Source organism: Nothobranchius furzeri, chromosome 4, assembly GCF_043380555.1.
Source record: "Nothobranchius furzeri strain GRZ-AD chromosome 4, NfurGRZ-RIMD1, whole genome shotgun sequence".
Classification (NCBI taxonomy): Eukaryota; Metazoa; Chordata; class Actinopteri; order Cyprinodontiformes; family Nothobranchiidae; genus Nothobranchius; species Nothobranchius furzeri.
The window spans coordinates 1,720,964-1,739,384 of NC_091744.1; the positions used below are offsets into that span (position 1 = coordinate 1,720,964).

The 18,421-nt window shown below is 40.0% G+C and overlaps 3 protein-coding genes across 6 annotated transcripts; 1 reads left to right on the plus strand and 2 right to left on the minus strand.

The window, feature by feature from the left end:
- Positions 1 to 877: 877 nt before the first annotated feature.
- Positions 878 to 6,361, minus strand: wdr83os (WD repeat domain 83 opposite strand). Its single transcript, XM_015968318.3, has 4 exons — positions 6,209 to 6,361; positions 3,146 to 3,251; positions 2,555 to 2,652; positions 878 to 1,225 (listed from the first exon to the last, which is right to left on the minus strand). The coding sequence occupies exons 1-4, from the start codon at positions 6,256 to 6,258 to the stop codon at positions 1,159 to 1,161; spliced, it is 321 nt and encodes a 106-aa protein (XP_015823804.1). The 5' UTR covers positions 6,259 to 6,361; the 3' UTR covers positions 878 to 1,158.
- wdr83 (WD repeat domain containing 83) lies at positions 5,565 to 11,553 on the plus strand. 4 transcript variants are annotated; one of them, XM_054743543.2, is made up of 10 exons: positions 5,565 to 5,634; positions 7,088 to 7,196; positions 8,003 to 8,123; positions 8,300 to 8,405; positions 8,552 to 8,600; positions 8,778 to 8,904; positions 9,652 to 9,719; positions 9,896 to 10,004; positions 10,277 to 10,391; positions 11,058 to 11,553. In XM_054743543.2, exons 2-10 carry the CDS (start codon positions 7,091 to 7,093, stop codon positions 11,211 to 11,213), a joined length of 957 nt encoding a protein of 318 aa, XP_054599518.1. In that variant the 5' UTR covers positions 5,565 to 5,634; positions 7,088 to 7,090; the 3' UTR covers positions 11,214 to 11,553. The 4 variants fall into 4 exon arrangements, with proteins under 4 accessions (XP_054599518.1, XP_054599517.1, XP_015823783.1 ...); XM_054743542.2 differs by lacking the exon at positions 5,565 to 5,634 and adding an exon at positions 5,774 to 5,901; XM_015968297.3 differs by lacking the exon at positions 5,565 to 5,634 and adding an exon at positions 6,835 to 6,965.
- Positions 11,554 to 12,231: 678 nt separating this feature from the next.
- LOC107391168 (artemin) lies at positions 12,232 to 12,780 on the minus strand. Its single transcript, XM_054743544.2, has one exon. It carries the CDS (start codon positions 12,727 to 12,729, stop codon positions 12,262 to 12,264), a length of 468 nt encoding a protein of 155 aa, XP_054599519.1. The 5' UTR covers positions 12,730 to 12,780; the 3' UTR covers positions 12,232 to 12,261.
- Between the last annotated feature and the right edge of the window lie 5,641 nt (positions 12,781 to 18,421).

Genomic DNA, 18,421 nt, shown 5'->3' on the forward strand with positions numbered 1-18,421 from the left:
AAATGATCATTAAATGTATTTTTTTCAGTGAGGTTGACCTATATATTGACCTACAACAGATTTGTTACATTTCCAAAATGTGTCCCCCCCAATATTAAAGTCGTTTCTACGCCCTTGACCTGTTTGTTTAATGAAACCAGAGTATGTTTTCTACCTACATTTCTAAACAAAGTTTAATCTGACCCCAAACCTTGTCCTAACCCTAAGGCCCATAAACATCTGTCAATTAGAGGTCACTGTCCATAAAAGGGTAGAAACCTGAATCCACTGTCTCCCGGTCTGCAGCCATAAACTATTGTTCTGGCCGGCCAACAGAGATAAAAACATGCGCATGCGCACACACACACCTGTACATACATAAATAATATAAAAAAAAGATTTGTCCTTAAGAAATTTCCCCAACTCTGCATCAGTCCTGGTGGGCCAGCATCTAGCACGTTTTAGTTGTTTCTCCACAAAAACACTTGATTCAGTGGTTGAATGACCTGTGCAGCAGCTCATCAAGCTCTGCAGAAGCCTAATTATCAGTTTATTGAGATCAGATGTGTTGAAATTGGGTATACTGGTCCTCCAGGACCAGGACCGAGAACCACTGGTCTAGGTACTAATGCAAACACACTACGACTGACATCTGTAGGAAGGATGATGTCTAACGCTATTGGTTAACAAAATGTGGTCAGTTCAAAATGCATGGGGCTCTACTGGAAGAGGGGTGGGCTTAGCAGAAAAACTTACATATCTACTAAATTATATCACAGAACAGGGTAAGAATTCCACTTCTGTGGATTTCTAAAAATTCCTACATAATTCCTGAGTGGAGGAAAACTCCAGATTGTTCATTTAAAAATCAGACAAAGAAAATTCCAAGAAAGCAATGTAGTTTTAAATTGTAAAACTTTATTCAGTAGATTCAATAATAAGTAGGCAAATTGGTAAAGTTGTAAAAAGCCGGACTAATCAAAAGAGGAAAAACGGAAGAAAAAAAGAATGATATTGTTTACATCTTTACAGCACGATCTCCTACACCTCTATCCTTGTTTATTCTCGGTCCTTTGTATTAAACTCGGTTCCATGTCTGTTGTTGTTAAAGGTTAAGTAGACAAGCGGGGAGTGGTCTCGTGGGGCCAAGCGCTCACGCTAGCCTTTAGGTTACCATGGTTACCATGGTGGTGACATCGGTTGTGGGTTTTGAAGGTAGGACATCACAACTGCTGAGATGGACAACCTGAAAAAAATAAAGACAGTAATTTGTTAATTGGGAAAAATTATTTTCAGATCAAAGTCAAGGTTAAATATTTAGGATTTATTTATTTATTTTTATGTACTTTTTTTGTTATTCTGGTTCAGAATTTCTTCAGAAAAGAACATTAAAATAAATATTTCATAAAGACCACTTTTGAACGACATCATTTGAAACAGAATGAAAGTTTATCATAACTTTGAAATGTTCTTGTTTACATTGTTACGGTCACTGGTGCTAAATGCAGCAGATTTTTACTTTTCCCAAAGAAAATTTTCATGGTTGAACTCAAAAGTCCTTGTCTCATAAAAATAACATTTGGCTAAGATCAGTTTCTGTTTCAAGAACTCTGCACTACAAATCAAAGCACATTCAGAACTTGAAAAGAGAATAAACACATTTTCACAAAATTTAAAGCCTCCGCAGGAAGAACCCTGTACAAGCAGTTCATCCAAATATGGAGGCAGATTCTTTTGGTGACCAACTTCTCTCCATGTTCATCCTGCAGACCTTTGTCTAGTCACACCAGGGACACTTATGGGCCATTCCCATCTGTACCGGGTCGGCCCGGGCCGGGTAACGTAGGTTGTTTACATATCTGGGTGGCCTGGTATTTTTACGGGCCAACCAGGGCTCATTCTCAGCCCTCTTCTCGAGGGGGTCTGCTTCAGGCCGACCAGGGCCAACACACCCACTGCTGACAGCAAATTCACACCTTCCATTAGAGCAAGCCTCTGATTGGTGGGTAGAATCAGCCCACATGGGCTTAAGACAAGGATGTGTGGAATCAACCGGGCCAGGCTGGGGCCGACTGGGGCTACCCGGCCCGGGCCGACCCGGTACAGATGGGAATGGCCCATTACATCTTGGCTTTCCAACATCCCAAAACTGGTCTTGAACCTGCTTCAACACACAGAAGTTCCTTCGCTGACGGAAGTTGCTAACCCAAACAGGTTTTGTCAGCACTGCAGCCAATGAGCAGCAACCAGAGGGAACCCGCACATGAACCGGATCTTACCTTTCTGTGTAAAGAGCTGAAATAGCGCTCATTTAAATAGAAAATGTGTCCTCTAGAGTGGACAGTGAGCAGCTAGAAATACACTTTTGGACCACTTTGTCCACATTTAACCTAGCCTTTTTTCTTAAATCTGAATTTGATCTAAATGTATTTGTATATTTTAAATATGCTATCATGTTGATTTTGCTGTTCTTTCTCCTGGAAAGCACACCGAATTGCCTCTTGTATAAAATGTGCTATACAAATGAAGCTGCCTACTTATTTATTTTCCAACACACATCGAGTTGAGTACTTACATAAAGCTGCTCATCATCTGTTTGGTGTCCTCTGAACTTCTTGAGTTTGCAAAGCTGATGAAAGAGCAGTAGACCGCGATCCAGGCACACCACTTCAGCTGAAACACAAACACACAGATCGGTTTGTGGGAATCCAGGCTGCTTCAGTCCAGGTTCCAGAAAAACTAAATCCAAATGAACGATGGAGCTTTAAGTGTCTAAATATTTTGAGATAGACATAAAAACACAGATTTTTAATTTTTTTTACTTTACACATCATTAAACTTGATTTTCTCTTCAGATTTTCTAAATAAATTGTGAAAATTTCAGAACATTTAAAAACAAAGCTTAAGAAAGTTTACCTAGGTTGGTTTAATGAGAAGACATGCTGATAAAAGCATATTTCTACCACTGACACAAGTGCCAAAGTGTGCTGGTGTGTCTTTTTTGTTTGACCTTTCTACTGAAAGTCAGCAGCTGTCCTTCATCCCTTTAAAAGGTGAGTTTACCTTTAATCTTCTAAATGGAATAACTGGGTTGGGGACACACACACACACACACACAGAGGACAGTGTTGTTCGAGGATAATGTAAAGATGTGCTCATATTTCACCTTGAGCATCAGTCCACACATACTGAAGATCATGCCAAGCAGGTTCATGTAGTCGGGAGTTGGGTCCTCCAGTGTGGGATTGGTCTCTGTGCTGGGGGGCTTGTACCTGTGACAACATTTATATGAATAAAATAGGAGAGACAGCAGGAGCGATTTGTGGCAGCGGCAGCACGAGTGGCACTTGCAGCGGCAGCTCTGATACTTCCGGGTGGTGCCACGGCTTTTAGTGGCACCCGCGGCTTTTAGTGGCACTAGCCACGCCCCCTACCACTGCTGCCATTACACTTCCGGGTGGTGCCACGACTTTTAGTGGCACTAGCCACGCCCCTACCACTGCTGCTCTTGCCTGTTAGTGGCACTAGCCACGCCCCCTACCACTGCTGCCATTACACTTCCGACTTTTAGTGGCACTAGCCACGCCCCCTACCACGACTTTTAGTGGCACTAGCCACGCCTCCTACCACTGCTGCCACGGTACCTGCGGCTGTAGTAGTGACCTCAGTAATTGCAGCACTTATTGCATCATCGGCCTCATCATGCCAGCGTTTTTATTTTTTACTTTATTAACAAAATCAAAACAAACAAGGCTGTCACCGAAAATATTTGAAATATTTCAAGCGGTTTACAAATGCGTTTCCCAGTCACTTCATGCATATACAGTGTAATGCAATCAGAAGCGTTAATGCATTTATTTTTTCCATCATTTTTGTTGCTCCCCCAGACGAATCCGTGACAGATCTAGTGGAAGATCCACAGACACTTCCGGGTGGAAGACCGGCGGTGGGTCACCGGCCTCCGGTACAGAGTCAGGAAAAGCAGGGGAGCACCAGAGCCAGATGGAGAGCGCCAGAGCAGTTCTCAATTTCTGAAATAATTTATGACAACTGCTACCAATGTGGATTGTGGAATAAAAAGAGATAAACTGTTAGTTTTCTCAATATTGTCATTGCAATCGGGACAGATACCGCCATCTGCCGGCTTAAAATGGTATTGCAGTACATTTTAAACAACTTGGGAGTGAAAAGGCTGTTTTGTCACTACAACGGATTTGGGGATGTAGTTTATTGTTAATAGATATTGTGGTTTCACAACAATAAAGTTTTGTATTGTGCATATGGATTTATGAGTAGTACGAAACAATGTCTGAGTTTCTTGTTCTTTAAATTACAGTCCAATTAATCATACATGTTTGAAATATAATGCTGAAATATTAACCTCTGAACAATTTTTGTTTGTTGATTATATTTCATTTTTAATTTATTATTATTTTGCATCATGATTTATTTTATGGTGTAGTGTCATGTGGTAATTGTTGCAAATTCTAAATGTAATTTTTATTTTCCTCAACTGAGGTCATTTTTATTTGCTTTATTCTTCAGTACGTTGAATGTAGGTTACATTGTAAACTGAATGTATGTGAAAACGAAGATTGAAATAGTTTTAAAAAAGTTTAAAATGTACTGCAATAACCATTTTAAGCCGGCAGATGGCGGTATCTGCCCCGATTGCAATGACAATATTGAGAAAACTAACAGTTTATCTCTTTTTATTCCACAATCCACATTGGTAGCAGTTGTCATAAATTATTTCAGAAATTGAGAACTGCTCTGGCGCTCTCCATCTAGCTCTGGTGCTCCCCTGCTTTTCCTGACTCTGTACCGGAGGCCGGTGACCCACCGCCGGTCTTCCACCCGGAAGTGTCTGTGGATCTTCCACTAGATCTGTCACGGATTCGTCTGGGGGAGCAACAAAAATGATGGAAAAAATAAATGCATTAACGCTTCTGATTGCATTACACTGTATATGCATGAAGTGACTGGGAAACGCATTTGTAAACCGCTTGAAATATTTCAAATATTTTCGGTGACAGCCTTGTTTGTTTTGATTTTGTTAATAAAGTAAAAAATAAAAACGTTGGCATGATGAGGCCGATGATGCAATAAGTGCTGCAATTACTGAGGTCACTACTACAGCCGCAGGTACCGTGGCAGCAGTGGTAGGAGGCGTGGCTAGTGCCACTAAAAGTCGTGGTAGGGGGCGTGGCTAGTGCCACTAAAAGTCGGAAGTGTAATGGCAGCAGTGGTAGGGGGCGTGGCTAGTGCCACTAAAAGTCAAGAGCAGCAGTGGTAGGGGGTCGTGGCTAGTGCCACTAAAAGTCAATAATCCAATAATACCTAGCTGCGGACATTGCCCAGGAAAAACGTTTTTCCTGGGCAATGTCCGCAGCTAGACCTTACTCCTAAAAGTCGTGGCACCACCCGGAAGTGTAATGGCAGCAGTGGTAGGGGGCGTGGCTAGTGCAAAGTCGTGGCACCACCCGGAAGTGTAATGGCAGCAGTGGTAGGGGGCGTGGCTAGTGCCACTAAAAGCCGCGGGTGCCACTAAAAGCCGTGGCACCACCCGGAAGTATCAGAACTGCCACTGCAAGTGCCACAAGCGCTGCCGCTGCCACAAATTGCGCTCGGTCCTGCTGTAAAATAGACACTAGGGTAAGTAAACAGCCTGTAGTGTGACATCTACTATCTTTAAAAAACAAACTCATGGTGGGTCTGTGTTTGTGTTTCCACTAATCTGCCACATAGGTCAAGTTTTAATCAAACAATGAGAGAAATACGCTGCTGCCACGTCAACTTGAAGAATTCTGATTCGTTTTTTCAACCTGTGTGAAGAAGAAATCACAGAAAGGATTGACTAAAATGTCACAAGATTTTGCAGTACGGAAATAAAGATGATAAAGAAGTTAAAACAAGTGAAAGGTAAAATCCGATCAGATTAGCTGTGGTTTCATTATTTTTTGACTTAATAAATTTAAAAAAGAATTAAATTACACGCTGTGCGAAAGACTCCCAAACTGATGAATTGAGTTATTTTCTTGAATGCTGATAAATAACATACGAGTAGAAATGTCGACTCCATGAGAAAGTGTAAACCATAATTTCAAAGCTAAAGCTAATTCCCATTACAAAGTATCACTAGTGAGGAAGGGTTAGCTAGGCTGCTAGCTCGTTGTCAATTATGGCTAGTTTCGGTGTAGATTTGTCTGATTGATGGGGGAAAACCTACCGTATAATTTTATTTAGCCTCCTCGGATCTGTCGTGCTATTGGAAGACATTTTTGCCCCCAAATCTCCTTTGTTAAAAAGCAAATAAAATAAATTTAAAGTGACCGACGGACAGCTGATCGGCCTCGCGGTGAGTGACGAAACGAGATCAGAAAATTATTTCCGCTAAATTTCAAAACAAGAGTTCAAGATGTTTTTTTGCATTGACTAACATGGAGGTAAAATATTTAATATTTTATTTTGAAAAGAACAAAATAACCCAGTATAAATGGGGCATACGGGTTTAAACAGTACACTCTTTATGATAGGAAAACATAATACAGGAATGTGTGGCTGTGGAAAGGATAGAGAAACGGTAGAAAATGTACTGTGTAAATGTGACAAATATATAAAGAATAGGAAAATATTATCTAGACAATTAAAGATGAAAGATAATGAAAAGTTGAATTTGAGGAATATATTAATTGGAGGATTAGATGTGTATAAATTACTAATTGAATTTTTAAAGACTGGTAATTTAATATATAGAATTTAATTAGAACAGTTTCTCCGTTTCTCCCTAATGCGACTCATACTCCCACACAGAAGGTGGCGGAAATGCACCTAGAAGTTGGTTGCCAGCATCGACCGCCACCCGCCAATGAACAAGAAGAAGAAGACGTTGTAACTTAGCAAACATGTATCGTTGGTGGTTTAAAATATTCTAGTATTAAACTTCTAGCTTCGCTTTGAATATATTAACATGACTAACAGATAGCGTAGGTACGTTTTTTCATGTTGATTATTAAAACGCTTTTTATTACCGGAAACTAGCTCGTGCACAGCATAATGACACAGTTTGAGGATATTGTGGGTGACCGATGATTGTTTCTCCTCACAGGTAATGATGGCGTTCCCTCAGCCCAAACCTCAGGCTCCTCAGCTTCCTCAGCATCTTCTCCGGACCATTGACTGCCAGCAAGGAGCTGTCAGGGCTGTTCGCTTTAACGGTAAACTTTAAAACCCCTCTTGAAGCCTGATATTTACTATTTATGCCAAAATACAAACAAACTTCCAAAGAACCAAACCTGTCTTTTTTTGTTAATCATTTAGTAATGTTTAAATCTGTGTTTACAATTTCTGTGATCTTGCAAATGGTTTTTACTTTTATTGTTATTGAATGGCTTTTCCTCCATACATCTTTGTACCTGATTCTTCATTAAAATCTACTAGTAGCAGCACTGCAATAAACACAAAATATAGTTAGTGTTTAATGTTGAGAATATTAAAATAATTTGATGAATCCATTATCCATCTGGCTAATGCCTAATCATAAACCATTAGTCCCTTGCATTCACACACACACACACACACACACACACACACACACACACACACACACACACACACACATACACATATATGTATGTATGTATAAAGTCTTATATTTTAAGCCTTTTGCCCCAAATGAATGACTTATGTAAGAAAAGATGTCAAGTTGTTGTTGTTGTTGTTGTTAGCCTCAAGGGCAACATGCCGATTATCACTTGTAAGTCGCTTTGCACAAAAGCGTCTGCTAAATACATAAACATAAAACATTGTTTTTATTGGTGTAAAATGTTCCTTTTTGCTTAGCTGTTGGTCGTGTACTGACAACACTTAATACACCTTTACTTAGGGCTTTTATTTTGTTGATGTTACAGTAGGAAGTGGCTTAAAATGAAAAGCACTCTTATGAAATTGGTCGCATGCAAAGATTTGACTGAAATCAACAATAATAATAAACATGATTGTTTTCCTCCTTATTTTTAACCAGCTGACGGAAACTATGTACTGTCGTGCGGCAGCGACAAGTCGCTGAAGTTATGGAGTGTGAGTCAGGGGACCTTCCTGAAGACGTACAGCGGTCATGGATACGAGGTTCTGGATGCAGATGGGTGAGACGTTTGCTCTCATTTTCTTCCTCAGTATTTCAGGAATAATAAAATGTTGTTTTCAGGTGATTTTTTTTCCGATCCATGATGGAAAGAACACAAACACTTCAGTCATCTATTTACTAAACTCCTTTTGAGCCTTGATGGACCTTTTTTTCCCTCTTTGACTGCTTCCACAGGTCATACGACAACAGCCAGATTTGCTCCTGCAGCTCCGACAAGAGCGTGATCCTGTGGGACGTAGCAACAGGCCAGGTCACACGCAAGCTCCGAGGTCACGCCGGGGTCAGTCTGGCTGCTTTCTATGATGGCGTTTCTTTTGTCTGTAAAGTCCATTTGATGTAATTGTCTGAGCTGTTGCTGATGTTGTTGATGTGCATTTATGTTTCAGTTTAATCGTGAATATCTTTGATTAAACTTTCTTTTCTCAGAAAGTTAATTGTGTGCAGTTCAACGAGGAGGCAACAGTGATCTTATCTGGTGAGTAGCAGAACACGTCTGCAGTGATCCGTGGATTTTTGGACTTCCTGGAGAAATGTGCCGTTCTTTATGATAAAAAGTTGAAATTTAAAGGTTATGATTCTGCAGTTTGAACCTTAAACGGTCTTCCCAGGTAATGTGCATATTAACGTTTGTGAGTGTGTTCTGACTTTCTAGGATCGATAGATGGGACGGTGCGGTGCTGGGATACAAGATCCAGACGATTTGAGCCCATCCAGGTTCTAGATGAGGCTCGGGACAGCATCAGCAGCCTGAAGGTGGCCCAGCATGAGCTGCTTACCGGGTCAGCACAGTAGACCGGGGTTTTACTTTCCTTTCATTACTATAATAATTAGGGATGTCCCGATCCTGAGATCTTTTTCATATTTTTCAGTGATCGGAGATTGGCAGTTATAACTGATGTGTCTTGCTGATTTTCCGAAGTAGAATATGAGCTCGTTGGCATATGCTCCGTCCAGGGGAAACACTCCTGTAGAGGGCTCCTTTTCCTGTGTAATAGTGTAGCTCTGTTTACGGTCGGGTTTTCCAAAAGAAGTCAACCAAATGGATGACGAATTCAGCGGCGATTTACATTTCTCAAGGTGTCTGGGACACTTACCGAATTGCTCCTCTCTCCTGTCGGCTCGCGCGAGTTTAAATCCCCCCGGGGAAACCTCAGAGTGTGCTGTGAGCTTGTTCTTCTACGTCTCATCTACACTCTACGACCGGTCTCAAAACAAGAAGTTGATTTCATGGGATTTACAGCAATAATGCTAATGCTTATTAAAGAAATTAGTCTTAGAAAGTTAACCTGAGTTATTTGCTACAAATTTATTGCGGCTTTATAAATTTCAACAGTAAAAGCAAACAATTGGATCAGGACTCGAAATCAGATCGGATTTGAAGATAAAAGGTTGGATCGGGATTGGGAGTCTAAAATGCTGATCAGGACATCCCTAATAATAATCTACTTCTCATTTTGATGGATGGTTTCAAGGTTGGATCTATCCTCCTGTCTGTTAGAGAGTTTCATAAATCACTATGTGTTCAGGTCCGTGGACGGCCGGGTGAGGCGCTACGACTTGAGAATGGGACAGCTTCATGTAGACTTCGTCAACAGTCAGTAAACATTTTGATCACCGTTTTAAAAATAAATAAAATAAATAAATCGTTGATTATTGTCGATTAAAACAAAAGACTTAGCTATTTTTTAAGCCAAGATTAAAGCTACCGGGAATGCAGAGCACTGATGAGGTGTGTGTGTGTGTGCGTGTGTGTGTGTGTTTTTATTGCAGGTCCCATTACCTGTGTGTGTTTCAGTCAGGATGGCCAGTGCACCCTGAGCTCCAGCTTGGATTCAACGGTTCGTCTTCTGGACAAGAGCACCGGCGAGATGCTGGGGGAGTGAGTGCTGAAGAGCTTTGTTGTTTCTAATCTGAGTCCGCACGTCCGCTCCTCTTTCTGCAAACACGTGCTCGTGTTACACGAACCTGTGGCGGACATAAAAGAGGATTTAGTGGAACTTTAGTGAGAAGTTCTCTCACGCGAAAGCTTCTTCTGCACGACTGTACTGATAAATGATGTTCACGTGTCTGCATGTGCAAAATGTAATCACTAATCAGCATTTTCTGACAAAAATGATCTTATTTAACGGATGTATTGTGTGTGCTTTGTAGGTTTACGGGACACAAGATGAAAGGCTACAAACTAGACTGTTGCCTGTCCAGTAAAGACACCCACGTGTTGAGCTGCTCAGAAGATGGATTCGTCTACTGCTGGGACCTGGTGGAGGTGTGTAGCCCGTTATGTTTTAAGGTGTTGAACACTCGTCTAATCAATACATTTGTAATGGTCTCCAGTAGGAATGAATGCCTTGTAAGTCATACTTTGGGGGGAAGAAAGCCCAGATGTTTCAGAATCAGGAAGTTCAAGTCGGCTGGAGGAGAGAGTAGCTTCAGACGGCAGGTTTTGGAGTCTTATTTCCTGATATTTGGACATCTCGCCTCTGATTGGATAACAACAACGTGACTCTACCACTGACCTTTGCATCGTTGATGTTTTATCTCCACAAATAACACAAGCCTGGAGAAATTCAGCTGTGTGGTGGAGTTGCTAATGCTAACAGTTAGCTTCTACTACTCAAGATGTCCTCTGCCGTTTCCTGAACACCAGAACAACAACAGCCTTTCCCGTCGTGAGTCAAGATGGGTGAGTCCTTGAATGTTAAACAGTGTGACGCAGATCTGTCAGGATTTTTAAATCCTCGAGTTTCACCGTTTCTATCAGACGCTAGTGCAGGAGGCAGGTGTAGGAGACTTATTTTCATGTTCAGCCTGTATGAAAAACTCAAAGAGTGACTGATTATAATCAGAAATAGTCATTAAAAAAAGGTTTTTTCAGTGTCCTGATGTAATGATACATAAAACCAGAGCTCTGAATCTTGTCTTTTTCCTCCAGGGGTCTTTGTCCTTAAAGCTGCCAGTGGGAAAAGCGGTTGTCCAGTCCCTGGCCTTCCACCCCTCAGAGACCTGCCTCCTCACAGCCATGGAGGGGCGGGTTCAGGTGTGGGGGGCGGAGCCTGAAGATGCAGAGGAGGACACCACCACCTCGTAGACACGGTGAAAGGCATCACGGGTGTTCACAGAAGAAGTAGTAATACTCTGGCTTTACGTGAGCTTTGTGTCACGTTCTGTTTCATTCAGGAATCACCCGACAGCTTAGATCATTGTGGTTTTGGTGGAAAGGCCACGAGACTGAGATTTGGGTTATATATCAGCTGTGAAAGAAAATTTACAGATGATCTGATCCCAATAAGTGTTTTCCTGCTTGTGTCGCATCAGAGATGTAAAACTCAGCCTGAGCCTCGTGTCACAATGTTTTTATTTGTTTTCTAATGTTTTGTTTTTTATGGTTGAAGAAAAAACATAAAAATAAAGAGAAGATTAGAAAGAAACGTGCAGATTTTATTAAATTTATTTTTTAAATTAATTTATCATCCAGTTTTTATTCTCTTTAGTCAACAGAAGGTGTTCATGTGAGAAAGTTTTCATATTTTGATATAAGAACATAAACTACAGTAAATCAAACCAGAAATAGTGTTTTTTTTATTTATACTTTATTAAATTCCCAATAAAAAGGTCATTTGAATTCATTTTTATTGTAAAATCTGCTTCAAATCAACACTGAAAGGAACACATTACAAAATAAATTATTCAGCCAGACAAAATAAAACCAAACATTAAATAAATAAATAATTTATCTTACATAAATACTTTTTTCTGTGACGCTGAATCGTCGCACGCCTAAAGATCATAAAGACAAAACTACACGGCTTCTTATTCTCTCTTCTATTGGCTGAATTTTCAGCTTATTTACAAAAATAAAAGCCTTTTAAACTGAAGCTTGTGCTCAAAAATATTCATCTGGATAGATTTTAAGGGGAGAAAACATGATAAAATAAAATAAACTTAAATTAAAAATTTTCTGTGTTTAATGCAAACAATAAAAAACATTTTCTTTTAAATGGCAGCAATCAGGAAAAACTGCACGGTAATCATTTTGCTCCGGAGTGGCAGGAAAAATAACTTATTTTTGAAGTGAGCATAAATAAAACCAACGTGTCTCCGAATAATTCTGGCCTTTTGCCTCCTCCTTGTCACGGTCAGCCCACGCAGCTACAGGCAGCCGCCGACAGCTTCTCCACCTTGTGCCAGCGGTGGGAGTTATCCAGGAAGGCCATGTCCTCGTGGTGGGTGGGCCGGCAGCAGGGGGTGCTGTGCCACGTCTCCCCGGGCGCTGGGCGGGGGAGCACTCCGCTCAGCCGCAGGTTTCTGAGCGTGAGGTCGTGGTTGGAGCGAGCGTGGGGACACGTCCCGCTGCAGTACTTAAACAGGACCGTCTCATCCGAGTCGTAGCCCAAGCCCAGGTCTCGGACCTGCAGCAGCGTGGACCTCAGGCCGCACTGAGAATCCGGGGAAGAGCGGCGTGTTCGAATGATGGGAAGAGAGGACGACCTGACTCCAGAAGTTTCCGTTTGCTCGTCCTCTACTGTTAAAGATCTGCTTCTTCTATCTTCGTCTGCAGACGATTTCTGTTTCGGACCTGGGAATAGAGATAGTCGGTCAAACATCTCATAAGGCAAATGAAAGCAGGCATTAGCTGTCACTTACTCATCAGCGGTCGTAGCCAGTGGCCCTCTCCCTTTTGGATGAGGAAAAGAATCACGAGAACCTTCAACAAGGACCTCATGGCTGAAGGTCTGCTCTTCGTCTGTGCTGAAGCAGACACCATGTGTACGTCTGACTGACTGACTGCAGGTGTGAGGGATGCTCGAGATGCAGACGAGTCACGACCTCCAATATATAGCCCTCTGAGATGAAGGGGGGTGGGGGTGAGGTTTAGGGGGAGACAGACACTAACTCGTTGCCTGCCAACTGGCTATCCCGCTCACCTGAGCCTGACAGGGAGCGTAGGAGGGCAGCCGGGCGCTTGACCCAGAATTTGTCCTGTTGGGATTATCTAATTGATGTTTTATTGGAGAGTTTCTCACAGATGTTTTTCCAGAGGAAGCTGGCCTTCAACAAAGCAGGTTCCCAGAGGTTTGTGTTCTTAAAGGTTCTCAAAAGCTCCTGAAGGACGGACAGTGTGAGTCTGATGAAGGAATCAGCAGCTTTGATAGAACAGCAGGAAAGACACTAGAGTCACGTAAGAAACTCAAGAAACAAAACAATAAAATATGTTTTTACATGAAAATAGACCCCTTTGAGGCATGTTTTAGTTGCTAATCTAATTCTTGATGTAGAATCAAAAAGGGAAAATTCAAACAATAAAGCAAAACTTCAACATTTAAGATGAAAGTGATTTGTAGTTGGAACTGGATCCATCTGGAGAGCTTATTCTTCAACTGCTGGATCTCGGTTTAGCTGAAATGTGAATTATGCAACAATTACAAGCTCCAAACCGGCAATGAGTGGAATTTAGAGAATGAAAATAACATTTGGATTTTTTTCTGCTCTCCAGGTGCTGGACAAACCCCTCAGCTCTTTATTCATCAGACGGTTTCATTTATACTCACATAAACAGAACTTCAAGTCTTACAGCATTTGTAGGTCTGTGTTGTTGCCTTTATTTCAGCTGCAGGTGGCGACCGATGTGGGGTTTTTCTGATGCAGGTCCTGATGCTGATATGTAGAGAGGTCAATGTCAGCTGATGGCTGATATCTAGACGTTTCCCACCTCCTTTACAAGCTTAAATGTCACTAATAACAGTCAACGCTGAATTTATCCAACAGCTGAATCTTAATTTTGTTCTCTATTTGATGTTAAAATCAATCATTTGACCAAACATACACAAATGAATAAACAGACCAGGTACTAAATATGTATTTCCTTAGTTACTTATGTTATATCAGCTGACAATGTTTCAGAGCATTCAAACAACTGAAATAAAATTTAAAAGCATGAATCTGCCTGATTTTTTATTTAAAAAATAGCTTTGGGGCAAATTTTCATGATTTATTAAATTGTGATTAATCAAGATTAATTAAATACAAACCCTCTAATTAATTAGATTATTTCTTGATCGAGTCCCACCATTATTTTATCTTTTATGCTTGAAACCAAACATGGAGTCTTTTTACGTGCTACTTAAATGTTGGTCTTCATCCCTATCCTTACTGCCTGAATGCTAATTATATTAGTTCACCCCCCACACCCCCAAAATAAAATCAAAAGTGGAGTCATAGAAAGTTCCAGTTTCCTGTAAATGGAAAACAATCCCAGGAAAAGGGCAGAGGGCCTGACACATTCCTTCCACTTCTCAGGAAGACGGAGGGATTTAGGCATCGTGAGATGAAAAGACGGACGGAAACCTGACTGAGGAGGTGATGGGAGAAATGCAGCAATCCTTCTGGATTATGGTCTGAGGAACTAGTCTGGGCTTTTAGATTGTCAGAAGACAGGAATGAGAGGAATGTGGCATCACTTTAAGAAAAAGAAAAATGTTGATTACATTTAAACATTTGTCATTCCAGCTAGATTTAGTCATACATGAGGCTAATGTAGAAAATCAGCATTTAAACATGTGTCACCAGGACATTGGTAATTACAGTTGCCCACGAAACGCATTACAACAGTAATCATTAATTTACAGGTGAGAATTACTTCTATCGTTTCAGGTAAAATGCTGCTTAGCTCTTTAGCTTTGCAGGGAGAAGGTCCTGAGTTTGACTCCTGAATCATGGCTTTCAGCATGGCGTTTGGTTGTTTTCGTTGTGCATCGTTGTGTTTCCTTACAAACCTATGAGCCCAGTGGGTGCATGCACAGGTTTTCTTGTGTCTCTTTGATAGGTGCAGATCTTATTAAATAGCTCCAAATAATGAAATCATATAGAAATGTATTTTTGTTTTGGGTTTAGAATTAAACATGGAATTTATACATGGAATGCTGGGGGGGTGATGGCAGAGGAGCTAAGTGTCTGCGCCATAACCAGAGGGTTACAGGCTCAAGACCTGCATAGTCCATCACAGTCGTTGTGTAGCAGTCATAATTTAAATGCCTTTTGGGGGGGGGGGGGGGGGGGGGGGGCTATCATAAAATTAGAAAAAAAATGGGAGTTCATTTTTCAATTTCATATTTTCACAATGTTATATTTTAATTTATAAATGTTAAAGTTCCCAACTAAATATTTATTTTTTTAAACGTAATGTTTTAATCAGACTTAAATATTTAGTTTGAAAAAAAAATATCATTTTGAAATATTTAGCTTTCAATCTTAATATCTAGGTCTAACCTACATGTTTAGTTTGTAAACTAAATATTTTATTTAGTTTACAAACAAAATATTTAGCTCCAAATGAAATATTTATTTTCTGAAATAAATATTTAGATTCCAGCTTAATATTTATTTTTGGACTAAACCTAAAATTTGACTTTGCAAACTAAATGATTTGCTCCCAAATAAATATTATGCTCGGATCAAAATATTTATTTTTGAAATTTAATATTTCATTTGGGGATAAACATTTAGTTTGTAAACTAAATATTTACCTCCAAAAAAGTTTTTGTTGGTGCATTGAATATAATTATATTGTATTATTATTGTTGTATTGTTTTATTTTAGTTGTTTCATTATAGTGTTTAATTTAATAGTTTTATTGGGTCTTTTTAGTGCAGTTTTACTGGACCTTAGTTACTTTTGGTTGTTGTATTTTGGTTGTTTTAATTTCTTTGAAAGGCGCCTGAAATTAAATGTTTTATTATTACTATTATTATTTTTATTATTGTTATTGTTGTTGTTATTATTATTATTATTACAAACTAAATATTTAGGTCAGATCCAAATATTTACTTTGTAAAAAAAATGTTTTTACTTTAAATTAAATATTTGGCTTGCTAACTAAATACTTAGTTAGGAACTTATGAATAACATGATGAAAATATGACTTTTAAAAAGGAACTCCCAATTTTTTTTTCTTAGGCTAAATAACAAAAAAAAAAAAAAAAACACCTGCTGTTAAATTATGACTGTTTGACTTTACAAATTTCACCCCATAGTTGTGTCCTTGGGCAGGACACCTAATCTACGTTGCTGGTGGTGGCCTGTGTACAACAGCTTTTAGCCCCTGTGGGGCAGCTGTGGCTATATTGTAGCCCATCATTAACATAGCAGTTTCAACCAGGAAGTTGGTATATAAATACAGATATTTACTATTTATGCCCCCAGACTTTGTTAAATGTGGTTTGATAAAAAAAAATAGAATATGCTAAGAACAAAACCAAAGATATAAGAACACTTTCTTGGTAAAATCGATTAAAAAACACCACAAACCACATTTACTTTAAAGTTATCAAGTGATCAACCTTTGTCTCTGCAGAAGTTTCATCAAGGGTAGACATGTTAGCTCCACATGATGCATTCAGGTGTCATCTTTCCAGCAGCCACGTAGGAATTCTTAAAAACAGGAGATATTTACAGGAACTGTCACAGAAGGATGCTATAAATACAAAGGAGGAACGCTGCATTCCTGGTTGACCTGGTCAGACAGTCAGCCCATATACGGATTGTCTGAACCAAAAGTGGCAAGAATGCAGAGAACAGATTTCCAGTAAGTGGAAATATTCTGCAAGGATTTAGCCTAGGAATCTCAAACTTGCATGGAGCGGTTCCTGTTTACGATGTAAATCAAGCTACTCTGAGCTGAGATACGTTCAACCGTCTGTCCAAAAGGCACGAGAAACTCGTAAATACTCGCCATCATTTAATAACCAAGTAAAACGTATAAAGTTGGTCATTTTATCTCAGAATAAACAATTTGAAGCCTCAGTATGCAGATATTTGCTGGTGCAATTCCCCCTTTGATGATGAAGCTGCAGTTTTATTGCACCAAATGAGGAACTTGACTTTATCCATAGAAGTAAACTCACTTTGGTTGATTATAGCAACAATTCTTGTAATTATTTTGAGGTGGTGTGAAGACCATTTCCATTTTGGAGGATAAATAACTTCTGATGAAGCCAAATTAAGTTACTTAGAGATGAAATCTTTAAATTAACCACTAATTTAAAACTCATTTATATTGTGGATTCTGTTATTTATGGATCTTTTTAATTCAAGGCTAGACCTGCATGATGGTTTCAGTGATCAGATCATAACCCAACTACAGTTGTGGTCAGAAGTTTACATACACTTGTAAAAAATATAATATAATGGCTCTACTGAGTGTCCCGTTATCTCTAAAACTCTTATTTTTCTCTGATAGAGTGATTGGAACAGATACTTCTTTGTCACAAAAAATATTCATGAAGTTCGGTTCTTTAATGTCTTTATTATGGGTTAACAGAGAAAAGTGATCACATTTGCTGGGTCACAAATATACATACAACAGTGCTAATATTTGGTTACATGTCCCTTAGCCATTTTCACTTCAATTAGGCGCTTTTGGTAGCCATCCACAAGCTTCTGGTTGAATCTTTGACCACTCCTCTTGACAGAATTGGTGAAGTTCAGTTAAATTTGATGGCTTTCTGACATGGACTTGTTTCTTCAGCACTGTCTACATGTTTTCAATGGGGTTTAAGTCAGGACTTTGGGAAGGCCATTCTAAAACCCTTATTCTAGCCTGATTTAGCCATTCCTTTACCTTTTTTGATGTGTGTTTGGGGTCATTGTCCTGTTGGAACACCCAACTGCGCCCAAGACCCAACCTTCGTGCTGATGATTTGAGGTTATGTTGAAGAATGTGAAGGTAATCCTCCTTCTTCATTATCCCATTTACTCTCTGTAAAGCACCAGTTCCATTGGCAGCAAAACAGCCCCACAGCATAATATTCCCATCACCATGCTTGACTGTAGGCATGGTGTTCTTAGGGTTAAAGGCCTCACCTTTTCTCCTCCAAACATATTGCTGGGCATTGTGGCCAAAAAGCTCGATTTTTGTTTCGTCTGACCACAGAACTTTCCTCCAGAAGGTCTTATCTTTGTCCATGTGATCAGCAGCAAACTTCAGTCGAGCCTTAAGGTGCCGCTTTTGGAGCAAGGGCTTCCTTCTTGCACGGCAGCCTCTCAGTCCATGGAGATGCAAAACACGTTTGACTGTGGACAATGACACCTGTGTTCCAGCAGCTTCTAATTCTTGGCAGATCTGCTTTTTGGTGATTCTTGGTTCCCTCTTTACCCTCCTGACCAATTTTCTCTCAGCAGCAGGTGATAGCTTGCGTTTTCTTCCTGATCTTGGCAGTGATGAAACAGTGCCATGCACCTTATACTTACAAACAATTGTTTGCACTGTTGCTCTTGGGACCTGCAGCTGCTTTGAAATGG

Excerpts from the sequence above, each read along its gene's own strand:
- wdr83os (XM_015968318.3), bottom strand. The coding sequence starts at position 6,258 with ATGTCTTCCAATAGCACGACAGATCCGAGGAGGCTAAATAAAATTATA. Across the intron at positions 3,252-6,208 it reads AGGCTAAATAAAATTATACG|GTACAAGCCCCCCAGCACAG; the intron begins GTAGGTTTTCCC and ends ATGTTGTCACAG. Across the intron at positions 2,653-3,145 it reads TGTGTGGACTGATGCTCAAG|CTGAAGTGGTGTGCCTGGAT; the intron begins GTGAAATATGAG and ends TTTGTGTTTCAG.
- wdr83 (XM_054743543.2), top strand. The coding sequence starts at position 7,091 with ATGATGGCGTTCCCTCAGCCCAAACCTCAGGCTCCTCAGCTTCCTCAG. Across the intron at positions 8,601-8,777 it reads GGCAACAGTGATCTTATCTG|GATCGATAGATGGGACGGTG; the intron begins GTGAGTAGCAGA and ends CTGACTTTCTAG. Across the intron at positions 10,005-10,276 it reads ACCGGCGAGATGCTGGGGGA|GTTTACGGGACACAAGATGA; the intron begins GTGAGTGCTGAA and ends TGTGCTTTGTAG.
- LOC107391168 (XM_054743544.2), bottom strand. The coding sequence starts at position 12,729 with ATGTTTGACCGACTATCTCTATTCCCAGGTCCGAAACAGAAATCGTCT.